The 22938-nt window shown below is 37.8% G+C and overlaps 1 protein-coding gene across 2 annotated transcripts in view; it reads left to right on the top strand.

The window, feature by feature from the left end:
• Positions 1 to 12786, top strand: part of LOC111865543 (ero1-like protein) — a 28867-nt gene extending 16081 nt beyond the window's left edge. For both annotated transcript variants that reach the window (XM_023853668.2, XM_023853667.2), the window contains exons 10-12: positions 2368 to 2521; positions 3787 to 3935; positions 6191 to 12786. In XM_023853668.2, coding sequence (XP_023709436.1) covers positions 2368 to 2521; positions 3787 to 3935; positions 6191 to 6242 — 355 coding nt within the window. In that variant the 3' untranslated portion in view covers positions 6243 to 12786. The remainder of the gene's footprint in view (positions 1 to 2367; positions 2522 to 3786; positions 3936 to 6190) is intronic.
• The last annotated feature ends 10152 nt before the right edge of the window (positions 12787 to 22938 follow it).

Here is a 22938-nt window from a genome sequence, read left to right as displayed (position 1 = left end):
GCAACCGTGCCAAGACTGAGCGTCCTAGCTACGTGCGCGCATGCTTGGTGGTATTGGGGGGAGTGGGGGAAGCAACGAATGCAACAGGGTTGCCAACAGCCGCACGAAAAATTACCCAGTGCTTTGGAGACCTTACTTTTGGAATCAGCTACGTATTTCAAGGTAGGGACCAATGGTTTTCTCTTTTGAACATCATAATTAACCTTTGGGTTCCATAAAAGGCAAGGAATTTGTTGACCAGCTAAGTGACTCTTAGCATTTCAAGGACTGCTATACAAAGTTAACCAGAACAAGCAACATGACATAAGTCAAATGTTGGGGCAGTAAAAGAGCCAGCACTCAGAAGTATTTTGTTCTTCACTGTCAAAATATTTCCTGTCTTAATGTTTCCTAATGATTGTATGCAAATTATGTATTGTTTATTAGTTTATTATTAGTGATTTTGTGTCAGCTTTATATGTTATATAGCACTTCAAAAGATGAGGAGGTAATTGTAAATGTTCAGGTAGACATAAGACAAAATGAAGTTATGTTCTGCAGGAACTTAACCCTGAAAGAACTGCAGTCAGCAAGAAAATTAGATACCCCCTGAATGTGAAGCTGGGTCACTAATGCCGACATCATGATGTATAGTGTGGTTTATGTGATCAGTGTTATCAGTGTTTGTGTATTACAAACTGACAGCTTTTGCCATGGAACAGCTTGTGCTAATTGGCTGTCATACACCCACAGAAATGTGACCTTGCTAGTTGATAACCTGAATGCAGAATTCATCTGACTGTTAGTTAAGAATTCAGTTCCTGTTTCATAGAAGATACTGCATCCGCAGTATGAAGATGAAATGGTTAGTGGTGTACAGGGGAATACTCACTGTAAATTCTGAGAATCATTGTGAAACATGTAAATTCACTCTGGACAAAATGTGGAAGATGCGGAGTTTTTAAAATATAAAAACAGGTGGTGCACACAGTAACCACTAACTCCACCCACGTTTCTTTCTAAAAGTAAAATGTATTAAAAGTAAGATCTCTGAAATAGTAAGTCTGTAATAGGAATCATTAAGTCTAACACTGAGAAGGATGATAATTAATACTAACAAACAAATAGTGTTACCGCTCGGTCTCCCTTTGGTTTCTGTTGTTGGGTGGGGTTCTGGTAGGCAATGAAATTCTTTCTTGGGGTCGTTATACGGGTCTTGGATCATGAGGAGACAAAGGGTAATAATGTTACGCCAACACACATTACATTTACTCACTGTTTAATATTATCATATGTTGAAACACGTCTGTCCGTAGGAATGACACGCATTACATTTACTCACTGTTTAATATTATCATATGTTGAAACACGTCTGTCCGTAGGAATGACCGAATGAGAACTCTTCCTAGAAGCTCGGACTATATCGTTGAGTTTTGGGACATAAATTCTCCCACCCTCGCAGATATATTCCATCATTGCTTCTGATTCGGTCATTCAAAAGGAAGGCGGTATTACAAGTTTAAACCCTCCAATACCCTTCTTAAAAATTACACCTTTGAAACCGCTGGTCCAGCGATATTCTCAATGATTCTTGCGACCTCGCTAGACTGCAGCTGCAAAGTGTAACATTGCAAACGCTATGCGGCATCTTTTACTCATAAGATATATATATTTGCTTCACATAACAGCGACACTATGGCGCCACTATTACGTGCCACAGGGATATAAGTGTCAGTTGTTTATAAGCTGCTTACTCCAAGTCTTGCACTTAACAGTTCAATTTGAGCACTAAATTAAATTGAACGACTTCAGTAGGAACATTAAATCATTTCATGAGAGAAATAAGAACATGAAGTTGGCATTCAGATTCAAAGAGGGACCAGATATGAGGTTATAAGTTAAGATTTTCTCTGAATTTGTGACCTTTTTATTGTACCCTCTAGTACTACCTGATTACAGAAATTGAACATGACCTTAATCTTGCATATAGCAATCACATACTTTATTTTTACTTATTGAAAGCTTTGTATGTGTTTGCTTGACTAACAGATGAACTGACTCATCACCCAAAGGTTTGTTATATGATGTTTTACAGTCCAAGTTTCTGGCTCTGTTCTCTAAATGCAGGGTGTCCAAGAATGATTTTAAACAACTTTATTAAGAAAATAAACAGCCAGATGATCAACAAAGGGAACTCAGGTTTAAGTGCAGGAAATTGGGAAAGATCTGGAAAAACTCTTTGAATAGCTGTTTCATGTGGTGAAAACTGTACTTTCCTAGTTCTGTTTTTTTCTGAACAAAAAACTTTAAAATGTGTGCACTCTTTATGGGATATCCTGTATGTGAAACTGGAAATACAATATGTTGATAATATATTGTTTTGGGCAGGTCCTTCCCTGACCATTTCAATGAGAGTACTATGTTCAATGGTGGACAGCAGGCCCGAAAATTGAAGGAGGAGTTTCGGCAACATTTCCGTAACACCTCCCGCATCATGGATTGTGTCGGTTGTGACAAGTGTAAGCTGTGGGGAAAACTGCAGGTAAGACAGTAGTGTGTTTCTTCTTGCATCCTTGAATATTATAAGGCACTTGGTGAAATTACATTTAGTTTTTTACATGTGAAAGTTAATACTTTCATAATGTGACACTGCTCCATTTAGGATAGAACTCCTCAGCTGGATGGAGGTACAGTAGAATATGCTGAGTCACTTGCTACTCACTCACTCACTCACTCACTCACTCACTCACTCACTCACACACACACTCATCACTCACGCACTCATCACTCACTCACTCACTCACTCACTCATGGAGCTGAGCCCTTCTGGAGGAGCCACCAATTCTGCAGCTACTCAAGAATTTCCCAGCATTTTATGGAACCCGAAAGTCATTTGCTACTCATTTCAAAATTTTATCTTATATCTGTCAGAAGTAACACCTTGTGAGATTATGTGTTTATACCCTATGCAATTTGCGTTTTGTTAAAAAATACAAGATTTCAAAGAACAGAGTGAGTCAACCAAGTTCTACTTCAAATTAGGCAAAAATGGCATAGAAACGTATGAGATGTTAAAACTCAGTTTTGGAGATAAGACAATGAGTAGAACTCTAGCTTTTGATTCGTTTTCCAGTGACATTACTTAATAATGCTGAGTGTTTCGGACATCTGTCCAAGAGCAGTGTGGATAAAAATGTGGCATGAATCAAGGAATTTGTTCATGAAAACAGATGAGTCACTGTTCATGACTTGGCTGATGAGGAGGGAATCTCAGTTCGGTCATGCCTTGGATTCTGAACATGTGATGGACTGCCACAGAATTCGTGCATCCGCTGCTAACTGATGAGCAAAAGCTGAATTGTGTGAATATGTACCAGGACCTTCAGGAAAGAGATGCACACAATTCCCTGTGTGACTTTATCTTTTTTATGGAACTCCAGTTGGCTCAGAAGAGGAAATTGAATAACATCATGATGGAAGAACAATTGAAGGCAGCATTTACTGATTTCAAAACACATACTTCTGCAAATGCTTCCAGCGGTGGTGCAATTGATGGGCTTAGTGCATAAGATGACAAGAGATGAACTTGGAATAGAATATAAATATGGTTGTCTGTAAGAAAAAATATACAATCCAGAAATTATTATATCACACCACATGCAAACAAACAATGAATGTAAGACTATTGTACAGGAGTAATATGTGTCTGAACAGTTAATGCTTGAGTTGTTGGTTGGTTCAGGGATCTGTACTGTGATCCAGTGCAATGTAAAATGAGTGTGCTAATTTATTTGTCTGTGTGTTCAGATCCATGGGCTAGGCACAGCGCTGAAGATTTTGTTCTCAGGCAAGTTCGATGGAATGGATCCTGCTAGCCAGAATCTGACACATGTTAACAAGAGTAAGTTCCAGCTAGAGAGAAGTGAGATTGTCGCACTGATAAATGCATTTGGAAGGTGAGTACCATGTCTGTTGTCAGTTTTGTCTGAAATCATTTAGGGAAGAGCATAGTTTGTCATAAGTATAAACATAACAGCTACTCAAACTCTATCTTCAGTAGAGCATTTAGAGGGAGTATTGAAATATGGGTTAATGTAAGTTTTAACATGCCGATAATCTAAAAGTTAGGCCTCTCCCCACTAGGGAGGGATTAAACCAGGCCTGCCATTATCCGATCTGGACGATGCTGATTTTATATTGTAACGTGTTTCGAAGACGCCGTAGAGATGGTTAATTGGTTTATTCAACAACCTGCAAGTAACGGCTACAATTAATTATGACAATGTTGTGGGGTTTCACAATTTATAACCCTATTCGCAAATCAAATCATGCTATTGTCAATAGACTACACGTTTCACAGTACGGGAGCTATACAAGTGTCACTGTGTTGCACACTCCCAATTAATTCTCAGTTATCACAAACTGTCACTGATTATCACACTTTTACTCATTCACTGCTGACTGGTGAACTGTTGATCACACACTGGCTCTCGCTTGCTGCTCAGCCGGCTTATATGCCGTTCGCTGTTACCGCTTACCCGCGTCAACAGCGTCGTTGCATGCCATGTAACAGTGTCTGCGTATAACCTAGCAACGCTGTTACCTCATGCCTTGTTACATCACCGCTTTTGACTCGCGTTGCATAGCTACCAGGACGCTGGGACTCAGCTAACTTCGGCTCCGCTCGGCTCACTTCGGCTCTGCTCGGCGCGTCAGCTCCGGGGGGGGTCCAGCTAGCGCGACACGTCACAATATTGAATGTAATTCACGTGTATATTAAGAAAGGGTACCACAGTGTAAAATATTGGATATTTTCAAGGCTACAGGATCCAAACAATTGAAAATGTTGTTAAATGAAGATTAAGTAAAGTAAGACTGCTTCGTAGCTTTTCCCATTTGTAACTTATTCAGTTCAAGTGAAACAAGTCTGACTGCTTCGCAACTTCTATTTGTAACTTATTCAATCTATGTGAACCACTTCTGACTACACTGGTATTGGCTGAGCAGTATGCTTGGCAGTAAAAACTAAGAAATAAATCATTATTATATTATCTTTGTCCCTTAACCCAGTGCACTTATATAGTTAAAGAATTAGTTACATCAGGGATATGTTGGTGTATAGATAAAGTTCTTGGCTCTCATGCTGTATGTACCTCATGGGTTTGAGGATGTATGGATCCAGTGTGGTTATTTGCCTTCCCCCATCATTTGTCTGCTTCAGAGCCAGAATTTTATGACTGTGGGAAATACTAAGCCCTGAAATTTTTCAGGTCAGGAAATAATGTTCCATCTTGTGAAAGTGCCTTCAGCTAGAATTGCTTCTGCTAGACTAGAAATGGTTACTGATATATTGGGTTTTTGGACTTTATCCATCGTCCTGTTTTTTAAGATAACTAATAAAAACACTAATGTTAGTGTAACCTATCCCTAAGAAGTGCCTGGCTGGCACGTAAGGCAATTTTGGAGGTCCGTCGACTATTGAAGGGCGTCTTTACAGAGAAGGCTTTGGGGATGATACCCTGAGATTTGCATCTCCTGAGGAAAGTTATATGATTGAGGGTTTTCGCTAACTGAATTTTCAGGTGTTCTAATTTTCTAAAAGAAGGGTAAATACCGGGTCCATACCGGTTCTACAAGTAGATACTAAAGGATTCTGATGATGGTGTATAACACGCTGATATATTGGGTTTTTGGACTTTATCCATCGTCCTGGATCGTCCAGGACGATGGATAAAGTCCAAATGGTTAGAATTAATTATATTTTTATGGCCCGTTAGAGATGTATACATTATGCTCATTACCTTCAAAACAATGTGCCAGACTATGAGTAATATAAATGTCAGGATAATGCAACTAAAATTGTGGTAACTGAACATGAAGGCTCAACACCACAAATACCAGAGCCTGCCACTGGACATGATCCTGAGCAATTTTTCTCGATTTTCTGTCCTTGCAACCTGTTATCCAAAGACTGATCCTAATGTTCTCTAATCCCTTCTTTAATCTTCCAAGAGCTATTTCCTGAGTAGCTTTCCTGCTAGAATTCTGTAGGCATTCATCATGGCCTATATTCTATCTGCATGCCAAGATCAAGAGCTCTTTAAGAATTCTCTAATGTTTGGTTGGTGTTCTCTAGGTTCACAACTGACCTTCAGACCAAATATGGCCATGTTGCCATGGGAGAATGTAATGGTAGAATTCTTTGTTGTAGATTATCCACGAGCATACATGAGCTGGAGCAGTTCCGAGATATGATGAGGTAACTTAAGGCATGTGGCAGGGCTACCAGCCCTTAAACTACACATCACATATGAACCAGAAAGAAAGGTCTGTTAGCAGTATAGCGATGGTGGAGGGTGTTAGGCCTCGCAGAGAGCTGATGTTCCTGTGATCTCCATTTGGTTTGGTTTGGTTTGCTGGATAGTTTCCCAGATGCACTCTCTATTAATAAGCTTGGTTGTTACTGCAGGATGATCCATTTAAAATGCATCCCAAACTGCAACAGTAAATGCAAGCTTACAGGTGACATCAGTATAACAGGACAGATGAATTGTTTGTTTTTATTGTTATGCATGGGAAATTAGATCACATCTTTAACAGTAGAACCTGAAAATGTCCACCACCACCTCAGAGACAAGCATTTGCCAATTTTGGTGTGTAGCAACCTGTACACTAGTGTGTTTTAGTTCCTTCATGCTTTGCAGAGGTTGGTGTGGCCAGAGACCATGCCCAACAATGTGATCATCAGCAATAATGCTGTTATTGTATTTGCAGTGTGGGCTAAAACTAGCTGTCCCTTTCATTTTTTCAACAGCTTTCCAACTGCCAAAACTCTTTGAGAATGGATTTGTTGCCTGTTTTAAACACTTTTTGTGTCTAGAAATTTTTTACCAGATGGTATATTGTTGTCTTATTGAGTACTTCCTTGCCGGGGTGTGCATAATTAAATGTTTCACTAATGGCAGCAGACATTTTCAGCGCTTTTTAATGTTTGAGGATGAACACATGTTTTGCTTGTGAAAACATCCATGCTTGCAACTGCAGAGCTTCTGCACAAGTGGTAGCAACATGATGACATTGACTTGATTGTTTCGAGAAAGGTTGGGATGGCCCATTAGGTGAGGGGAACAGCTTCTGATTCCATTTCTGTGCTGTAGAGCATGATTATTGTTTGGGTTGAATGGAATTTTAAATGGTGCTTCCTGCATATCACATCATAGATATAATTTTTATCTTGGATATTTTTGCAGTAATGCAGTGATGTTACACTTAAATGACAGCTGTGTATTAATAATATACCACACTAAATGTTTTTGGTCCAGACAGTTTTCTAAATGGATGAACAGGGTGATTAACACACTCAGATTTAATCTTTAGCCTGACCTAAATGCTATGTGATTGTTTACTTGGGACTCTCATTTCATTCAGTTTGTTTTAAACAACTGATATACCTCAGTGTTCATCACGTTTGGGTTGCACATCTGGGATCTGTTCTGTTGTAATTGCAAAATTTCTTATATTAGAGATGTGTTGTATAATAATGATTTCCAGTTATTTTTAATTTATTGTATCCTTGGAGGTGCATGAATGAGATAATGTCACTCTTTAGTTGGTAGAAATTTAAAACTGAATTCTCTGTGATATAGTTGTTAATGCAATGAATGCATAAAAGTATAACAGTGTTTGTATATATGATCGGATACTTTATTATTACTTTCATAATTAACTCTTTTATTCCTTTCTACAGATAATGCGCCTTTCTTTGGCACACTTCTAAAATGCCTTACTGTTGACATTTTGATTTCTAAGATAGTTTTGTAATATTTACAAATGCATGGTGCAGTACGTAACCAGTATGCACTACATGAATGTTTGGTCATACTGACATTTGATTAAAAGCAGTTGTACAGTTCAAAATTAATTTAAGCCGAATGGTATGTCAAAGGAACTTTGCTGAATACCGGATAATGGCAATACTATTCTGACATTGTGAGGAACTGGAGTGTTTTACAAATCAGAGAACATTTCTTTTGAATATGGTTATTATAGTTTATAGTGTCAAATATATTTCATGAATAGAGTGTACATTTTTAAAATTATTATGTAAAATTTGCCTTATCAGATGTAAAATTCATATAAAGGTCACAATAAAACAGAGGGTTAGTATTGGCTGCATCACTGAAAGATCTGTTCTGGTCCATTTTGATTCTGCAGTCTTTTCTTAGTGTTAATTTTATTCTTGTTACTCTGCCCTAAAAGGTGCCAGTAACATGATTTAATTCCAATTTTTTTGACTAAACTAAGTTCATGAAACTTGTTATAAAATTAAGCTCATTATCAAAATATACTGTAAAGAATTTTTAAGTCAGTGCTGTAGCCTATACTGAAAGCTCTTCAGAATTTCATCACAGAAGTTTTATTTAGTATTTTATAATATTGGCGAAAGAACGAATTTACTTTAAATATTGGTGTAGTTTCTATTGAAATGGTGAACAAACTACTTAATAAGAGATGAAGAAAGATTCATGATTGCACAGTTAGTCATATCGGATATGGATTGCCTTTGATATTTCAATTCTTAATATGCCTGCTTACATGTTGAAATTTACCTCTCTGCAGCTTTGAGAGAATGGCAGCTGTCTGTTTTATCCATATGGAAACATGTTCAGGTCTTAAAAACTGAGACTTTGGTGCAAATGCTTGTTAGTATTAGCTTTAAATAGGTCACAACAATTTCATCCCGCTTCATTCCAGTTCATTACATAGTCTTCCTCTGAACTCATTTGACACTATATATACATATACAATATCACCCTACAGTTCATGCAGTGTTAAATAATCTTTAACTATAATACTCAGTTAAAGTAAAATTGTGTCTGTCTTAGTGAAGCAACACACTGTAAAGGTGGATGTGGACTGGGGGTTTAGCTCTGCAAATTCTTGACCTTAGAGCTAGCTGAATGAAAGTGGTTATTAGCCTCACATTCCAGATGCTTTGCCCTCCCCCCACCCGAAGGAAAGTGGCGACATGTATAAAGTAAATAATACAAGTTTTAGCAATAAGACTTTGTACTAAAGTGGAATCAGCACTGCTTCTACTCCCACATAAGATATTCTAGCAATTATTGCAGCATTGCTAGAAATAAAAGTAGTCATTGAATAATGCTCATATACTGTAGCTGTTGGACTTCAATAATGTTCTAAACAGCCTGATTGTAAATTCAATGATATTTATTTTAGTGTTGCTGCATTCTGCTGAGTGTGCAATAGAGTCCTGTTACATGACTCCTGTGTAACTTGGATGTAAACATTTTTTGTCTGAGGTTTTTCCCACTGTGGCTTCAACACCATTACCTCAAACCCAAGAGAAGTTTTATTTCCATTGTATTTTCTGACTTAAATGTGTAATTTTCCTCCCTCTATTCTGTTGTAATAGTTTTTACTAAATAATATACATTGCAACTGATTAATTCCTTTGACACAGTTTTCATTTAATTTATTCTTAAACATGTATGTAATCGTGGTAAATTTGATATTTAATGACTAACATGAATTTTGGTGCTGGTGAGTTTTGATATTTGTATCTTAATAATGTGGGAGAATTGAGAATTGTTGTAGTTTTTATAAATTACAATTATTGGGCAGAAATCATAAAATGCTTACATTTTGTAATTGACAAAAAGAAAATGGTATACAGAACTTTTTATGTAAGGTGATGATGTAAGAATCTTCTTGTTTACACTTTTTATAACTATTTTGTTGGAAAGAAAATAGAAGATTGTGCTTTATTTGCAGCAACTTTATTTCTGAGCTTATTTGCAATAATCAGTGGAGTTGTACTGATTTTTGAGTGACTTGTAGATGTTTATGTGAGGTTTCAAAAGTTTGATGCCAGAGTTTAAAACAGTACTTGTTGAAAATACACCCACATACTGTATTGTGGTAATCAACCAGATTAGTATGTGTCCAAGTTCAGCTTACAATTTTTATGTCATGGAATAAATAGGCATGTTTAGCATAGGCTAAAAGTATGCAAGTTTTGCTCTGTTATGCAAGGAGTTAACCCTTTAAAGAATAGCAGATAGCAGTGTATTTATGGGTATCTTATAATTCTCACAAAAAGTGTTTATTATTTTGCTAAGCAGAATTAATTGATTGGTCTCTGTAATAGAGATGCATTTTATTTTCTGTGACGGGGGTGGGACTAAGTTCTTAAATATTTAGATGAATTTTAGGCTTCAAAGGGTGAATTTGGTAAGTAGTTTGAATGTACTTCAAAAACTGCGATTGCTCTTTATGTGAAATATCTTGTGTGAACTAGTTGTAAGGATTGAACTGTCATAAAATTGATGTTTTCTTGGTTGTTATAGTATTTTTCCCATAGTGAACCAGTCACTGTTCTTGACTGTGGGATTTAATTGAATTATTCCTTTGGGTGGAAGCACACTAATCTAGTGATAATTATATGTAGAAGAATGTCTGTGTTAATGTAGAAAGCAAGCATTTGAAGCGTAAAGATTACTACAACTTGAAGTGGATGTGTGTTATGTGTGTATTTCATATATAGTTTTTATTTATGGTGTGTTTAATCATGTTGTCAGGAACTCAGACTCTGTGGTGTCAAGCTGTTGTAGCCTAATTTGAGGTACAGTATAGACATTTACCTAGAGAGAGTGAGGAAGGCTGTGAGAATTCTGACAGGATAGCCAGTCTTTGGGCTGAAATTTGAACCTGGGACCCAATTTATGAAGCAGGAATGCTAACCAGTTGACTCTGAAGTTTGGCATAATTTCTGTGTAGTTTTGACTCATGCTAATCTGGTTCTAAGTCTTTTCTTGCCAGTATGTCATAATCATGATTAAACTGAATAACAAGATATTATTAGTTGCTTTATGTTAGCAAGATGAAGGTGTATTAAATGCTGAAGTAATGCCCTTAAACTGCTGATATTAATTAATAATTTTATGATATCTGATTTATTATGGTCATGATTATAGTGAGGGAACCCTTTCTAATTTCTGTTTTGTCAGTTTTATGTTATAACAGAAATGAGTAGATTGACAATTGGAGGGACTGATTGAATTGTTCACATGCATATATACACTGTGCGTCTCCTATCACACAATGAGGGACTCATGCACTGTTAAAAGTGAAGCCACTGTTGAAGTTTGGTCAAAAGTTGGGCTTTTAGTATTCTCAGTTTCCTCTTATGTTGTCAGTATATGTATATTTAATTTTGATTCAAGCCTGTATTTATATTTAAAGGTTAAACAGTTTCTAAAGTGCCCCATATCCTCTCAGAATTACTGGGTTACTCTTTCTGAGGGACTCAACAGAGTAGGTGTCTTCCACTCACCTGAGGATGGAAACAGATTCAGTTTCCAAACTGTTGTGTTCTCTAGTTTTTAGAATATTGGATGATGGACGAAGTCAAAAATGCTGTAATTCCGAGTGTTATATACCATTGTCAGAACCCTTTAAAATCTGCATCTCTTTTGTGTTTGAAAGTGTTACACATGACATATGTAACATTGACAAAAGAAAAGTCTGTGTGACAAGGTTAAATCGGCAAATGCTGGAACTGATTTTCATATTTGAGATTGGTTTACAATAAAATATTCTGATAAAAGGGTGATCTTATCAGATGAGACATGTTAATTTGACAGAACATAAAGTGTGTACTTATTTAATGTATTTGAAGTATATATATATATAAAGTATAACTGTTTATATTTTATTTATGAGGTGGGAAGGAGGTGGGGTGGTCTTAGTCTTGCCTTGTTTTCCATACAAAAACGTCTTGTACTGTCTCAGTGGATGGGTGCCAGTTTCTGCAAGTAATATTTATGGTATCATCACCACCATAATTCATGAATATTTCTATTCGGTGTTTACTAGCACAGCATAAAGACACTGAAATTTTGTGAGGTACAGCCATGCAAATGGTGCATGTATGTTGCATTGAATAAAATATAGGAACTTGTGTGATTATTAGTAACACTACTACTATACTACCATTATCTCTGCTACTGGCTTAGCTGCTAGGCCAGCCCCCTTTTTTGTGCACTATGCTAGAGGCTGGTTGATGGTATTTCACAGCAAAAAAAAAATGAGTAACAAATAATCTACATGCATCCATGGGATTGCAGTGGGTAGCTGCATACATCAAATAGCAACAGAGGAAAACTATATTGTCAAAGTGTATTCTTAAAGAGAAATATTTTGTTTTGTTATTGATTTGACCTTGGTCAGATATGGTAATCTGGTCTCACCACCAGCAATGACCAGGAGAATGGAAGGATTAAGTATCGATGTCATGTTATATGTTATGTGATAAATACAGGTGGACATGTGCATGTGTTCATATTTGTTGGGTTGGCTTTTGGTTATACAAGATCCAAACACTGTACCATCTCTTAACTTTTTAATGTTCAAGTATTTTTGCATTGTCCATTCTGTAAGTGTGCAGACATAAGTGTTTGTCTTGCTCATGTTATATTGTCAACATGATGGTGTTCTGGTATGTTGGCTTGGTTGAAAAGACTGATATGTTTCTGTGGTATGAGTGTAGTGGGAGATGTAAGAATTTATGATGTGTAAATTGTATAAATATCTCATAATTAATCATTGACCAATAATGTATTACATGTGTATTATCATTGCAAATACTTATTTTTGAGAGATGTGCAAATTATTTACATTTCCATATACTTCACATGATATTTATATAATGTATAAATATATGACTGACTTATGACCCTAGGTATGTATCTTCTGTTCAGCTGATATTATACAGGTATGAAATTATGTTAAATTGCAGTTTGTTCATAAGTCATGAAGACGTCTTTTTTTTCACTCCAGGTATAGGACAACTTTCTTTATTCCATGAGAAGACCTGTGTACATGTGTGCCCCTCCTCCCCTGTAATAACATTAGGACCAATTAGCCTATTTCCAGGAAACTGGGAATACAGGTCTTGTCATTGAATGCTGCACCATTGATCATCCCTTTTAAATATCAACTTCAGATGGATTTCGTTATGAATTATTGAGGTGGGAGAAACATCCGTAATCCGTTAATTATTTGTCATGGAACCCTGGACACGTGACGATATGATACTGAAATACTGTGTAGTAATATATTTTAGAAAATATGCAGATTTAAATGCTGATCATTTTTTTTGACCATTCAAAATATAATTTTCTGTTGTTTTCCATGATGAGCTGTGAAATGTTGGGTAAAGGAGTATGTTTCCAGACACATTTTCCTATTTTGTGAGAGTCTGAATGCTTCTCCATTTGAATTAGCAATTGAACTTTTAAACTAATTGTGGCTGCTGATTAGCGTTAGTTGTGCCAGTTTTCCTTCTAATGTTTTAAATTGTAATGCATTATTACAGGTGTAATTGATTTCTGAACATGAAGGAGAGGATCTGTATTGAGATTTGCACTTAGATGAAAGGAAGTTGGTGATCTAGTGGTAACATGTTTGTCTTCAAGACTAACAGGATCCAAAATTGAGGTTTTGCAAACCTACCATATTTGCTACTTAGAAAGCGTACAAATATGTGAATATGGGACATATTTGGCCCTTGCTGTGATTTGGAGTCCACGTTTTGTTGCAGGTCCTCTCTTGTTATACCATTAGGAGTTAACAATGGATGTTGGCACTGCAGAAGAGATTCCTTCATCTTTTGCAGGTGGGCAGAGGACAGAAATGTCAAAGGACCATAACTGATGGTTCAGAAATAGTTTTAGGTGCTCTCTTTAGATAATTTAGAGATAATGAAGTATCTTTTGAAGACTCATCATATGAGAAATATGCATGCAATAAAATATTAATCTTATTTTTGTGTACAACATTTTGAACGTTTTTATTTAAGTAAATGATAATTAAATTGGATAGACATATGTAATAATCCAAAAGGTATAGTGATAAGCCTAATTGCCCAACCAAAATGAAATGCGATATGTTTTGAGCTCACTTTTTGCCATACTTCAATCCATTCTTAAAACTTTCATAATGTGGGATCTAGATTCAAGCAGTAGGTTTTACATATGTTGGTGGTGATTATTATTATTATTATTATTAATAAAAGGTAGGAGGAAGCAGGACAGCCTCGGTATAGTGACTAGGCAAGGGACTCAACGACCAAGGAATCGGGGTTCGATTCCCGGCGGGAACAAGGTATTTTTTCTTTTCATCACTTTCAGGCCGGCCCTGGGACACACCCAGCGTCCTATACAACAGGTACTGGAGATGAAGCAGCTGGCAATTGAAGCTGACCACAAATAATCATCCAGTGCTGAGGTTAAGAACTGTGGAATTATACCTCCACCCCTCCATACGTTTTAAGGGCGCAGTGCTCTATTAAGTATCGATGTTTTGCCTTGAAAGGCAGAAATTCGTTCAGAGAGAGTAACAGCTAATGAAATCTGGGAATGCATGCGACCTTTCAGGTCAGAACCACGTGCTTCCATCTGATATCTAAAAAATGTAAAATTGAAATATACGGAACAACAATTTTGCTGTTATTTCATATGGATGAGAAGCTTTTGTTTCTGGCACTATGGAGAACGGACGGTGACGAAAGTTATAATAAGTGTTCCGGAGGAGGTTTGTGAGTGAATGGGTTGTGAATTTATGGTTTTGTGTATGAAAATTTAGAATATACAACTCTAAGTACAGTAAACTCGGTAAATTCGTGATTTCTTGACGATCAAGGAATTCGCTGAGTAAGAGAAACTGTTAAATTCCACTGATAGTTGGCGAATAGGTTTGTCGTTCCGCTGAGGCATGCTTATTTCTACCAGTTGTCTGAGAAACACTGCTGTATGTTTTACAAAAAGATGAAAGAAGTGCTTTATTGTGTCACATTTATATTGAATTGGAAATCACCTTTGTAAATATAAGTTTCTAGCTAGGAAGATAGAAGTCATAATAGATGGGACAGTAGATATCATGGAGGTACGTTTTACAGGTTAAGTCTGAGGTTTTTGATGGTAAATCTCTAGGTTTTGTGGTAATATTTTTGGCTTTAAAGGTATTTCGGCATTATTTAAGTGAGCTTTGCTATTTGTATTTAACCAGGAATAATAGTTCATTTAACTTTCATAAACGGAGGCGATGATACCGAATTGAACACCATCCAGGGTAGCCAATTCATGAGGTTGTATTGTCTGCTAAGTCATTCCTATTCTTACAAAGGGAAATAATAACAGTAAAAATTCAGCCTACACATTACTAGTAAGTCCGATTCTTGAATACGGGGTAGCGTGCTAGGATCATTATAGGAAGGGACAGATAAATGCGCTAGACTGGGTGCAAAAAAAATAGCGCCTTAATTTGCATATCATAGAAATGATTCAAACTGGGAAACTTGACACAGCGCAGAAAGATAGCTCGCATATATCCTGTCTTCAAGGCGTACACGGGAGAACGATTTGGAAGGCTATAGGTGGCTACAGGTGATAGTTTACAAAGACCATGCTATCTGAGCAGGGTCGATCATCATGGGAAAATTAGGAGCAGAAAGCAAAAGACAGATATTGGAAAATATTCCTTTGTAAATAGGTCCATCCAGCTCTGGAACCAACTACCTGCAGATGCTTTAGGGACTCTCCTGTAAACCAAGTAATTTTAGGAAAAGGGTTAAGAAAGTGATAAATAAGGCGAAGTGAAGGTGTGGGGGAAATCATCTAAAAATGAAGTGAAGTGAAGTGAAGTGAAGTGAAGTGAAGTGAAAAGAAGTAAATTGTGAGGGTGTGAAGGGTGCGTAAGTGTGGTGAAGTGGATTGAAGGGAATGCTGAAATGTGAGTGCATCAGTTCATGACATTATATATTTCATTGTTGTTGCTGTTTTGTGTATAGTATGCTTATTTTTCATTAATATTAATTTATGTAATTGTAGTTGTAATTGTATTTGTTGTAGTTGCAAGTTATTTTATTGTATTCATTGTGTGTAGCGTGTCCTTTGACGTTTGTGTAGTTTTGTTTGCTGTGTTACTTTGTGTGATGTGTGTTATTTGTACGTTGTGGCTTATTGTACTCGTAGTACCATTGTCACCAGGTAGAAACCCATTTGCAGCTAAAATAATAATAATTTCAATTTGCCGCATGAGGGAAGAGTGTGTCTCTTCGGTCTATCGTTACTTCAAATCAGTAGGATGAAGGAAAGACTAAAGTAGGGACAAAAGGAAAAGTGTGGCAGTACCAATCTCCAAGATGCCCTAAAGCATATCCAGAATTACAAGTGGATGGCCTGCAGATGAGCAAGGTGTGTGATATTTCTTTGTGAACACAGAAAATTTATGCTGATAAATATTAGAGCCACGCAGACAGTGAAGAAAGTAAACTTACGTTTTGCCAAGTAATTAACCACAAGAGGTTGTGTCCGATTGCACTCTCACAAGATGCCAAATTGCAGTTGGTAGAATGAATTGTAAGAATGCAGGAGGTAGATACTGATTTGAATGCCAGTTCCATTGGTCATTTTGTTCTGATTGGTGGAGAACTTGCCCTTCAGTAGATTGAGGAACCTGGCTGGATGGTATTGGTGGGTAGCATTCTGAGATAGATATGATTCGACTGAATTTTCGTGAGAACTTTATGCAGAGGGCTTCACTAGGCAGTCAAGACACGAGATGAATTTAATAAACTGTATAAGCTTTCATGCGAATCAGAGATGCATGGCTCATAAGACTGACAATCCTACTGCCATCTGTGAGCCGATTGTGTATAGAAAATGTGGGAGCCTCGACGTCTCGCAACCCTATGGGCCTTCGCGTTCTATTACAAGGATAGCTTCACCTCTTTTAACCAGAGCCTTCTGATGAGCAAGTACTTAGGGAGAAACAATCTAAGGCCAGTAAGATCCGAAAGCTTAACAAATATGAGAGGGGGTTGGGGAAGTTGTGGTAAGAGTTATAATGAAGAAGAGAGGAATAAAAATTGAGCCTCTGAAATAAAATATAATTCCTAGAAAATGTAGTACTATTGTAGGCGCCAGGTGGGTGATAAAAACAAGACAGTGTTCATATACAAGGTGTGTCCCAAAAGTCATGAAAGTGCCCACAACTTCGCTAGTAGTTGAATATAAAAGTTGTAATTTTAACTTCAAGTTACTATAGAATAGTGCATTATTTGCTATGAATTTCAAAATTTTCGGAGCTTCTTCACCGGAGATATGAGATGTTAAAAATGGCCGATTTGGGGCCCAGAGCAAAGTTTGAAAACTCCTGGAAAATTCCGGAAACTAGGTACGGGGTTCAACCTATGTGATTATATTCCCCATGTAGGAAACAACAAAGGGTGGAAACCACAAATTTGATACTTTCCCCCTCCCATTGGTTTTTGAAGGTGAAAAATAGCGTTTTTCTCAAAATCGATAGGTAAGTTTCGAGCTTAATTAGACCTAGAGGAAGTGAGTTGAGTGCAACCTTATAATCATATGATTTATAGTCCATATCATGGAACAAATTGGTTTCTTATTGGTGTCCCTAGCTTCAATAGTTATCGAGATACGGGAGTTAACGCAAACCTCCATTTCAGGCGAAAACGCGTTTCTTCGCATTATAAGAACTTCGCTATTAGTTGAATATCAAAGTTGGAATTTTAACTCCATGTTACTCTGGAATAGAGCATTATTTGCTATGAGTTTAACAATTTTCGGAGCTTCCCCACCGGAGATATGAGACGTTAAAAATGGCCGATTTTGGGCCCAGAGAAAAGTTTGGAAGCTCCTGGAAAATTTTGGAAAATAGGTACGGTGTTCAAAACTATGTCATTATATTCTTCATGTAGGAGAAAACAAAGGATATAAACCACAGATCTGATACTTTCCCCCTCCCATTGGTTTTTGAAGGTGAAAAATAGCTTTTTTCCCCAAAATCGATAGGTAAGTTTTAAGCTTAATTACACCTAGAGGAAGTGAGTTGAGTAAAAACTTGTAATGAAATGATTTGTAGTCCATATCATAAGGAACAAATCAGGTTTTCATTGGAGTCTCTACCTTCAATAGTTATCGAGATACAGATGATAACGCAAACCTCCATTTGAGTCGAAAACGTTTTTTTTCGCATTATAAAAACGGCTGTACCGGGAGAACCGAGCGGATTACAGTTTTTTTTTAATATTTTTGGAGTGTGAAAATATGTAGAAATAAGTGTACAAATTTTGAACTCTTTTAAAAATGGTGAGCGACCTCTCTGGATGACTTCACATGGAATGACCCGTACTCATTTCTGTTAGAGGCTGAGTTGACCGCAGGGCCATAGTGCGTCTGGAAGGATTAGGTCAATTGAATAATCCACCTCATCGGGACTTGAACCCGCGACCTTCCGGCTTGTAGCATAGTGCCTCAACCAACTACGCTACCGCGTGCCCCATCGTACATCTATTGTTGCTTAAATTTGTGTTTTATTTCATGTGTTACAGTAATAATATATTAGTGATTCAGTATTTAGGTATTGGCTGATTTCATTGCAGGGTGGATATTTTTCATTGTTGTGTAAGCGAATACATGACTGTGTATATGCAATGAAATTGCTATTTTAGGAGTTCAGTTTAGGACAATATATCGCGGGTTAGACCAAGTCGCTATCACGGGTATACCCCAAGTATCACTGCATTGCCTGAATGATGCATCTTAATGGGAAAATATTTATACCGCGAAACAGTAACAAAGAAGAACTATCACATATCTGTTCTGAAACAGTTTGTCACAAATGTAAACAAGCACCTATACCCTTGCTTGCAGTGAGAGTTTTATCCAAAGAGCTTATCCCACCTCTCCCCACGCTCCTCCATACGTAAACACCGCTTAGCTATGCAGACGGTCAGGAAAAGTGCAGTTAAATTGACAGCAGATACTGTAATTTCAGGATTTGATTCATTGTGTTTTTCGTAAGTAGGCGAGTTAAAATCGCCACTTAGTTGTAAAATTCGTATCCTGTAGGGATCAAAATGATGGTCTTATCTCTGTTACTTTAAGGTCTTTATTTTTAGTCTCAGCATACTGGTTCTGAATAGATTATTGACTTTTATGATGTGACGTAGGTAGTTCATTCTTGTAGGTGCTTATCGATATTTTGGATAGGTGACGAGCGAGAATAAGAATTTCGTATAAGTGGAATTATTTAACTAAGTCAGGATTGAGATCAGTGGCGCGATTAGATGCTGAATATAACTCCGTGGCCTATAGTCCGCAAGCGAACTGTACCGACCAAGTGACCGCCGCTTGTCGTCGAAGTTAGTGCCAACTTTTGCGGATAGAGGGTGTCACGTGGTCAGAGCAACGGATCCCCACGGCCTTTATTAAATGCTGAATATAAGGATTGAAATACCAGCAAAATTAGAATATCGGCCAATACAGCCAATACATTGCATCAAGCGCTAGATCTGGGGTCAGAAAGATTACATTTCACTCGGCTTATACTGTAATCAAGTGATTCTGATGCAATTTTGTGATCAAACGTGACGTAATTTCATGACTACCATTTTTCCTGTCTTCAGTTGACCTTCAGAGAGTAGCTTTTCTTTTTTCCGCGCATTCTGATCTTCATATAGAAGAACACGAGACACGCCAAACTGTGACATCAGGAGCGAAGAATTGCAAGCAGAACTTCATTCGTATGTGTAGTCTGTTCATCTCAGAGGAATGCTGTGACAGGCGTCTGTCCATTGTGCGTAGGTTATTCAACGCGTCGACTGCAAAGTTTATACAGAATAGAATGAGAAGAGAAAATGGTTATGTGTAGTGATTTGGGAAGGAAGCTGTAATTACCTATTTCAGAACGTTTACCTATTGCCTGAAATTATTAGGGAACGCCAAGAGAAATAGTAGCAAAACCGATGTACTGGCGCCGGTTCGAAACGAATACTTGCCAAGTATGGAGGCGTGTTACTACTGGCATAATCTCCTCGGTAATAGGAGTTGTATATTCTAAACAAGACTCTTGCATGTGTCATGTACAGGAGATTGTCGCATAAATTCTGTAGCACTATGTACACGTAGGTCCGTACTATAGCAAGGAACAGTGTATGCTACGGTTACTGGATTATACTCATACCTACAGATATTGATTAAGACTTGGCCTGTGAAGTATCAGCGATTCGTATGTGTATCTGAAGTAGTGAAGAGGTAATTTTGCACCAAATTTCCATAGGTGCAACAGCACTGACTTGCGCAATTATTACGGCCAACTTTCTTGCTCCATGAGGAGAAACAAAAAAGCCAGCCACAAAATATATGTACAAATAATTGAACAATTATTTGTACATATAAAACTTCATGTGCTGTATATGTATGTTGTACTCAAATGAGTACACTTTTGGTATAACAGGAAGTTATTTCAAGGTAAAAGGTAAAGTTATCCCCGTGAAGGACCAAAATAAGTAATAGACTGAAGCTTCTTTGGCAAATAATTGAACAGTTGTTTGTCAAAGAAGCTTCAGTCTATTACTTATTTTGGTGCTCTTTTAGACAGTAATTAATTTTAGGATATTTACATATTGTCGCATATTACGGGTTTGCATGACTTTTAAACGGGTTTTAGGTTTGATGATAGAATTTATTGGACCTTTACACAACTTGTTACAACATTTCACAAATCACTATCTTCGACTGAACACACTGGACTTCTAGCCACACTACACTAATTCACTACTCCTCTGTACTCTAACCGAACTAACTAGAGTCAAAGTCAAAGTCACATTGCAACAGACGGTAGGTCAGTCAGTCAGTCAGTAAGTCTTGGTGTCGAGCACCATCTGGGTCACAGGACCAGATATTTATTACTGGTTGACAGTTGCGGTCTTGTTTTTGTGGGGCGCTCTCTCTGACGAGAGGATGGGTCTGTCTTTTGTATATGCTGCTGGCCCTTGCCAGCGCAGTCTTTTTCAGGTCCGAGTCCCTTGGGACTCGCGACCATATTTTACTGTATCAGATTTGAGACTTCCCTTTTCGTCGCCTCCTACGACTCGCAGGGTCACGGTGGAGGTATTCGACCCCACTTCCACACGGGTTGAATTTGTTGATCGAATTTATTGGACCGTTGTCCACAGAAAACACGTCCATTGCCTAGCAATTGTCGCTTATTGTTATTGGCATTATCTAACAACAAGCTGGTTACTAAGAATCTGTCTCCTCGGGATGATGTTTATCGAGCCGTTGCCTAACAACGGGTCTCTACGTCACAATACATTTTAAAAGTCAGTCATTACGAAACTTTTCCAAATCAGCAATGACTGGTACTACACGTGCTTCGATCTCAAAAGGTTCGCACGGTCGCCATATAGGGATTTAACGGTTTGAGGTTGAACGTCAAAGATGTTGTCATCACACCGAGCATCAGGAAAATCTGCCAGTCACCGAGCTGAGTGGCGGAACAGAGAGAGGGACGGACAGTGAATAATAAGACCTTGTTTTCCTTGAAATTTAATTAAAAAGAATTTAAAGTTTCGGATTTGGACGTGAATTCCAATAACGTTTGTAATCATTTGGCCCTGTCGCTCTGTAATTTTTCTTCTTTACCTAATTTAATTATGGTGATTAAATCAAGGAAGGTGAGTTGGTCGGAACTTGACGCACGCATGGGAAAGGAGAGAAAGGAGACCTGGACGTAGATGAGAGGATGATATTGACATTGATATCATAGAAACAACATGTGAACCATGTTCAGTTGTCCAGGAACAGTGTCGAAAACAGACCTTTATCAATATTGTCATTAATTAATTACCTACCTACCGGCACGCGGTAGCGCAGTTGGTTGAGGCACTATACTACAAGCAGGAAGGTCGCGGAGTCGAATCCCGATGAGATTGAATTTTTTCAATTTACCTAATCCTTCCAGCCGCACTATGGCCCTGGGGTCGACTCAGCCTCTAACAGAAATGAGTACCAGGAATATCCTTTGAATGTTCTTGGGGGTAAAGGGTGGTCAGCGCGTAGGACTGACAACCTTGCCGCCATATATGTGCCGATTGTCTAGAAAATGTGGGAACCTCAACATCTCACAAACCTATGGGCCTCCACGGCCTCTTACAAGGATACCTATACTTGTTTTACTTTATCTACCTACCACTCGGCGCTGCAGCCCTGAGTGAGCCTTGGCCTCTCCTACAACCAGTCTCCACAACCACAGTAATGATCCATGAATGATGACCCGAGGCTGGTTATTAGGTGTGTGTGAAGAAATTTCTTTTTACAGGATGAGGTTGTTAGCCTCATGCCCAACCCCCAAGCTGGAGGGCCAGGGTATTTCTCTTGGTCTGGACTCTAGCCTTTGACTTTCCGACATGGATGACCCTACCGTTAGTTAAACTACCGCCGGCATTGCTCTTCAAGTCACAGAGTCACGCAAGCCCCACCACCACGACAAGGTGGAGACACCTTTGGGGGGACATTAATTAATTTCCTATATTGTTCCCTCATACTGTGAAATATTAACGTAATGATGCATTTCCTTTATGCTACTAACTTTTGTAAGAAAGAAATGTTCAGTAATTTGACAGTAAGTGAAATCACATTGGATCTTGGGTTACATGATTTCTTGGTATATATTTGGACGCAGATTTGATTACTCATAGTGAGAACATTTGACCCCGTAGGCTATGGGAAGGCCTTCGAATAAACTGAGTATGTCATAAGCAGTTGTAAATCACTGGTTCTGTTAAGCTGATTACTGAAAATTCTTGAAATAACTGTTAACAGGAATTCTGTTATTTTCACAATACAACGAGTGTTTAATCTATTCACGCATGTCAGCTCTCACTGCTTAATTACGTATGAAATCAACCGTTTTCTGAATATAGGAAAACACGTAAGAAACAATTAAAATGACATTGCAAGTTCGATGAGCTGTAAGTGTCATAACAGTATGTACCTATGTTTTCAAAGAGCGCAATGAGAAAGTACTCCACTGATCTTCATCTTTTTTATATGAAATACAATTTCATAC

The sequence above is a fragment of the Cryptotermes secundus genome, unplaced genomic scaffold (assembly GCF_002891405.2).
Source record: "Cryptotermes secundus unplaced genomic scaffold, Csec_1.0 scaffold836, whole genome shotgun sequence".
NCBI lineage: Eukaryota > Metazoa > Arthropoda > Insecta > Blattodea > Kalotermitidae > Cryptotermes > Cryptotermes secundus.
This window is presented reverse-complemented; position numbering and strand designations above follow the sequence as displayed.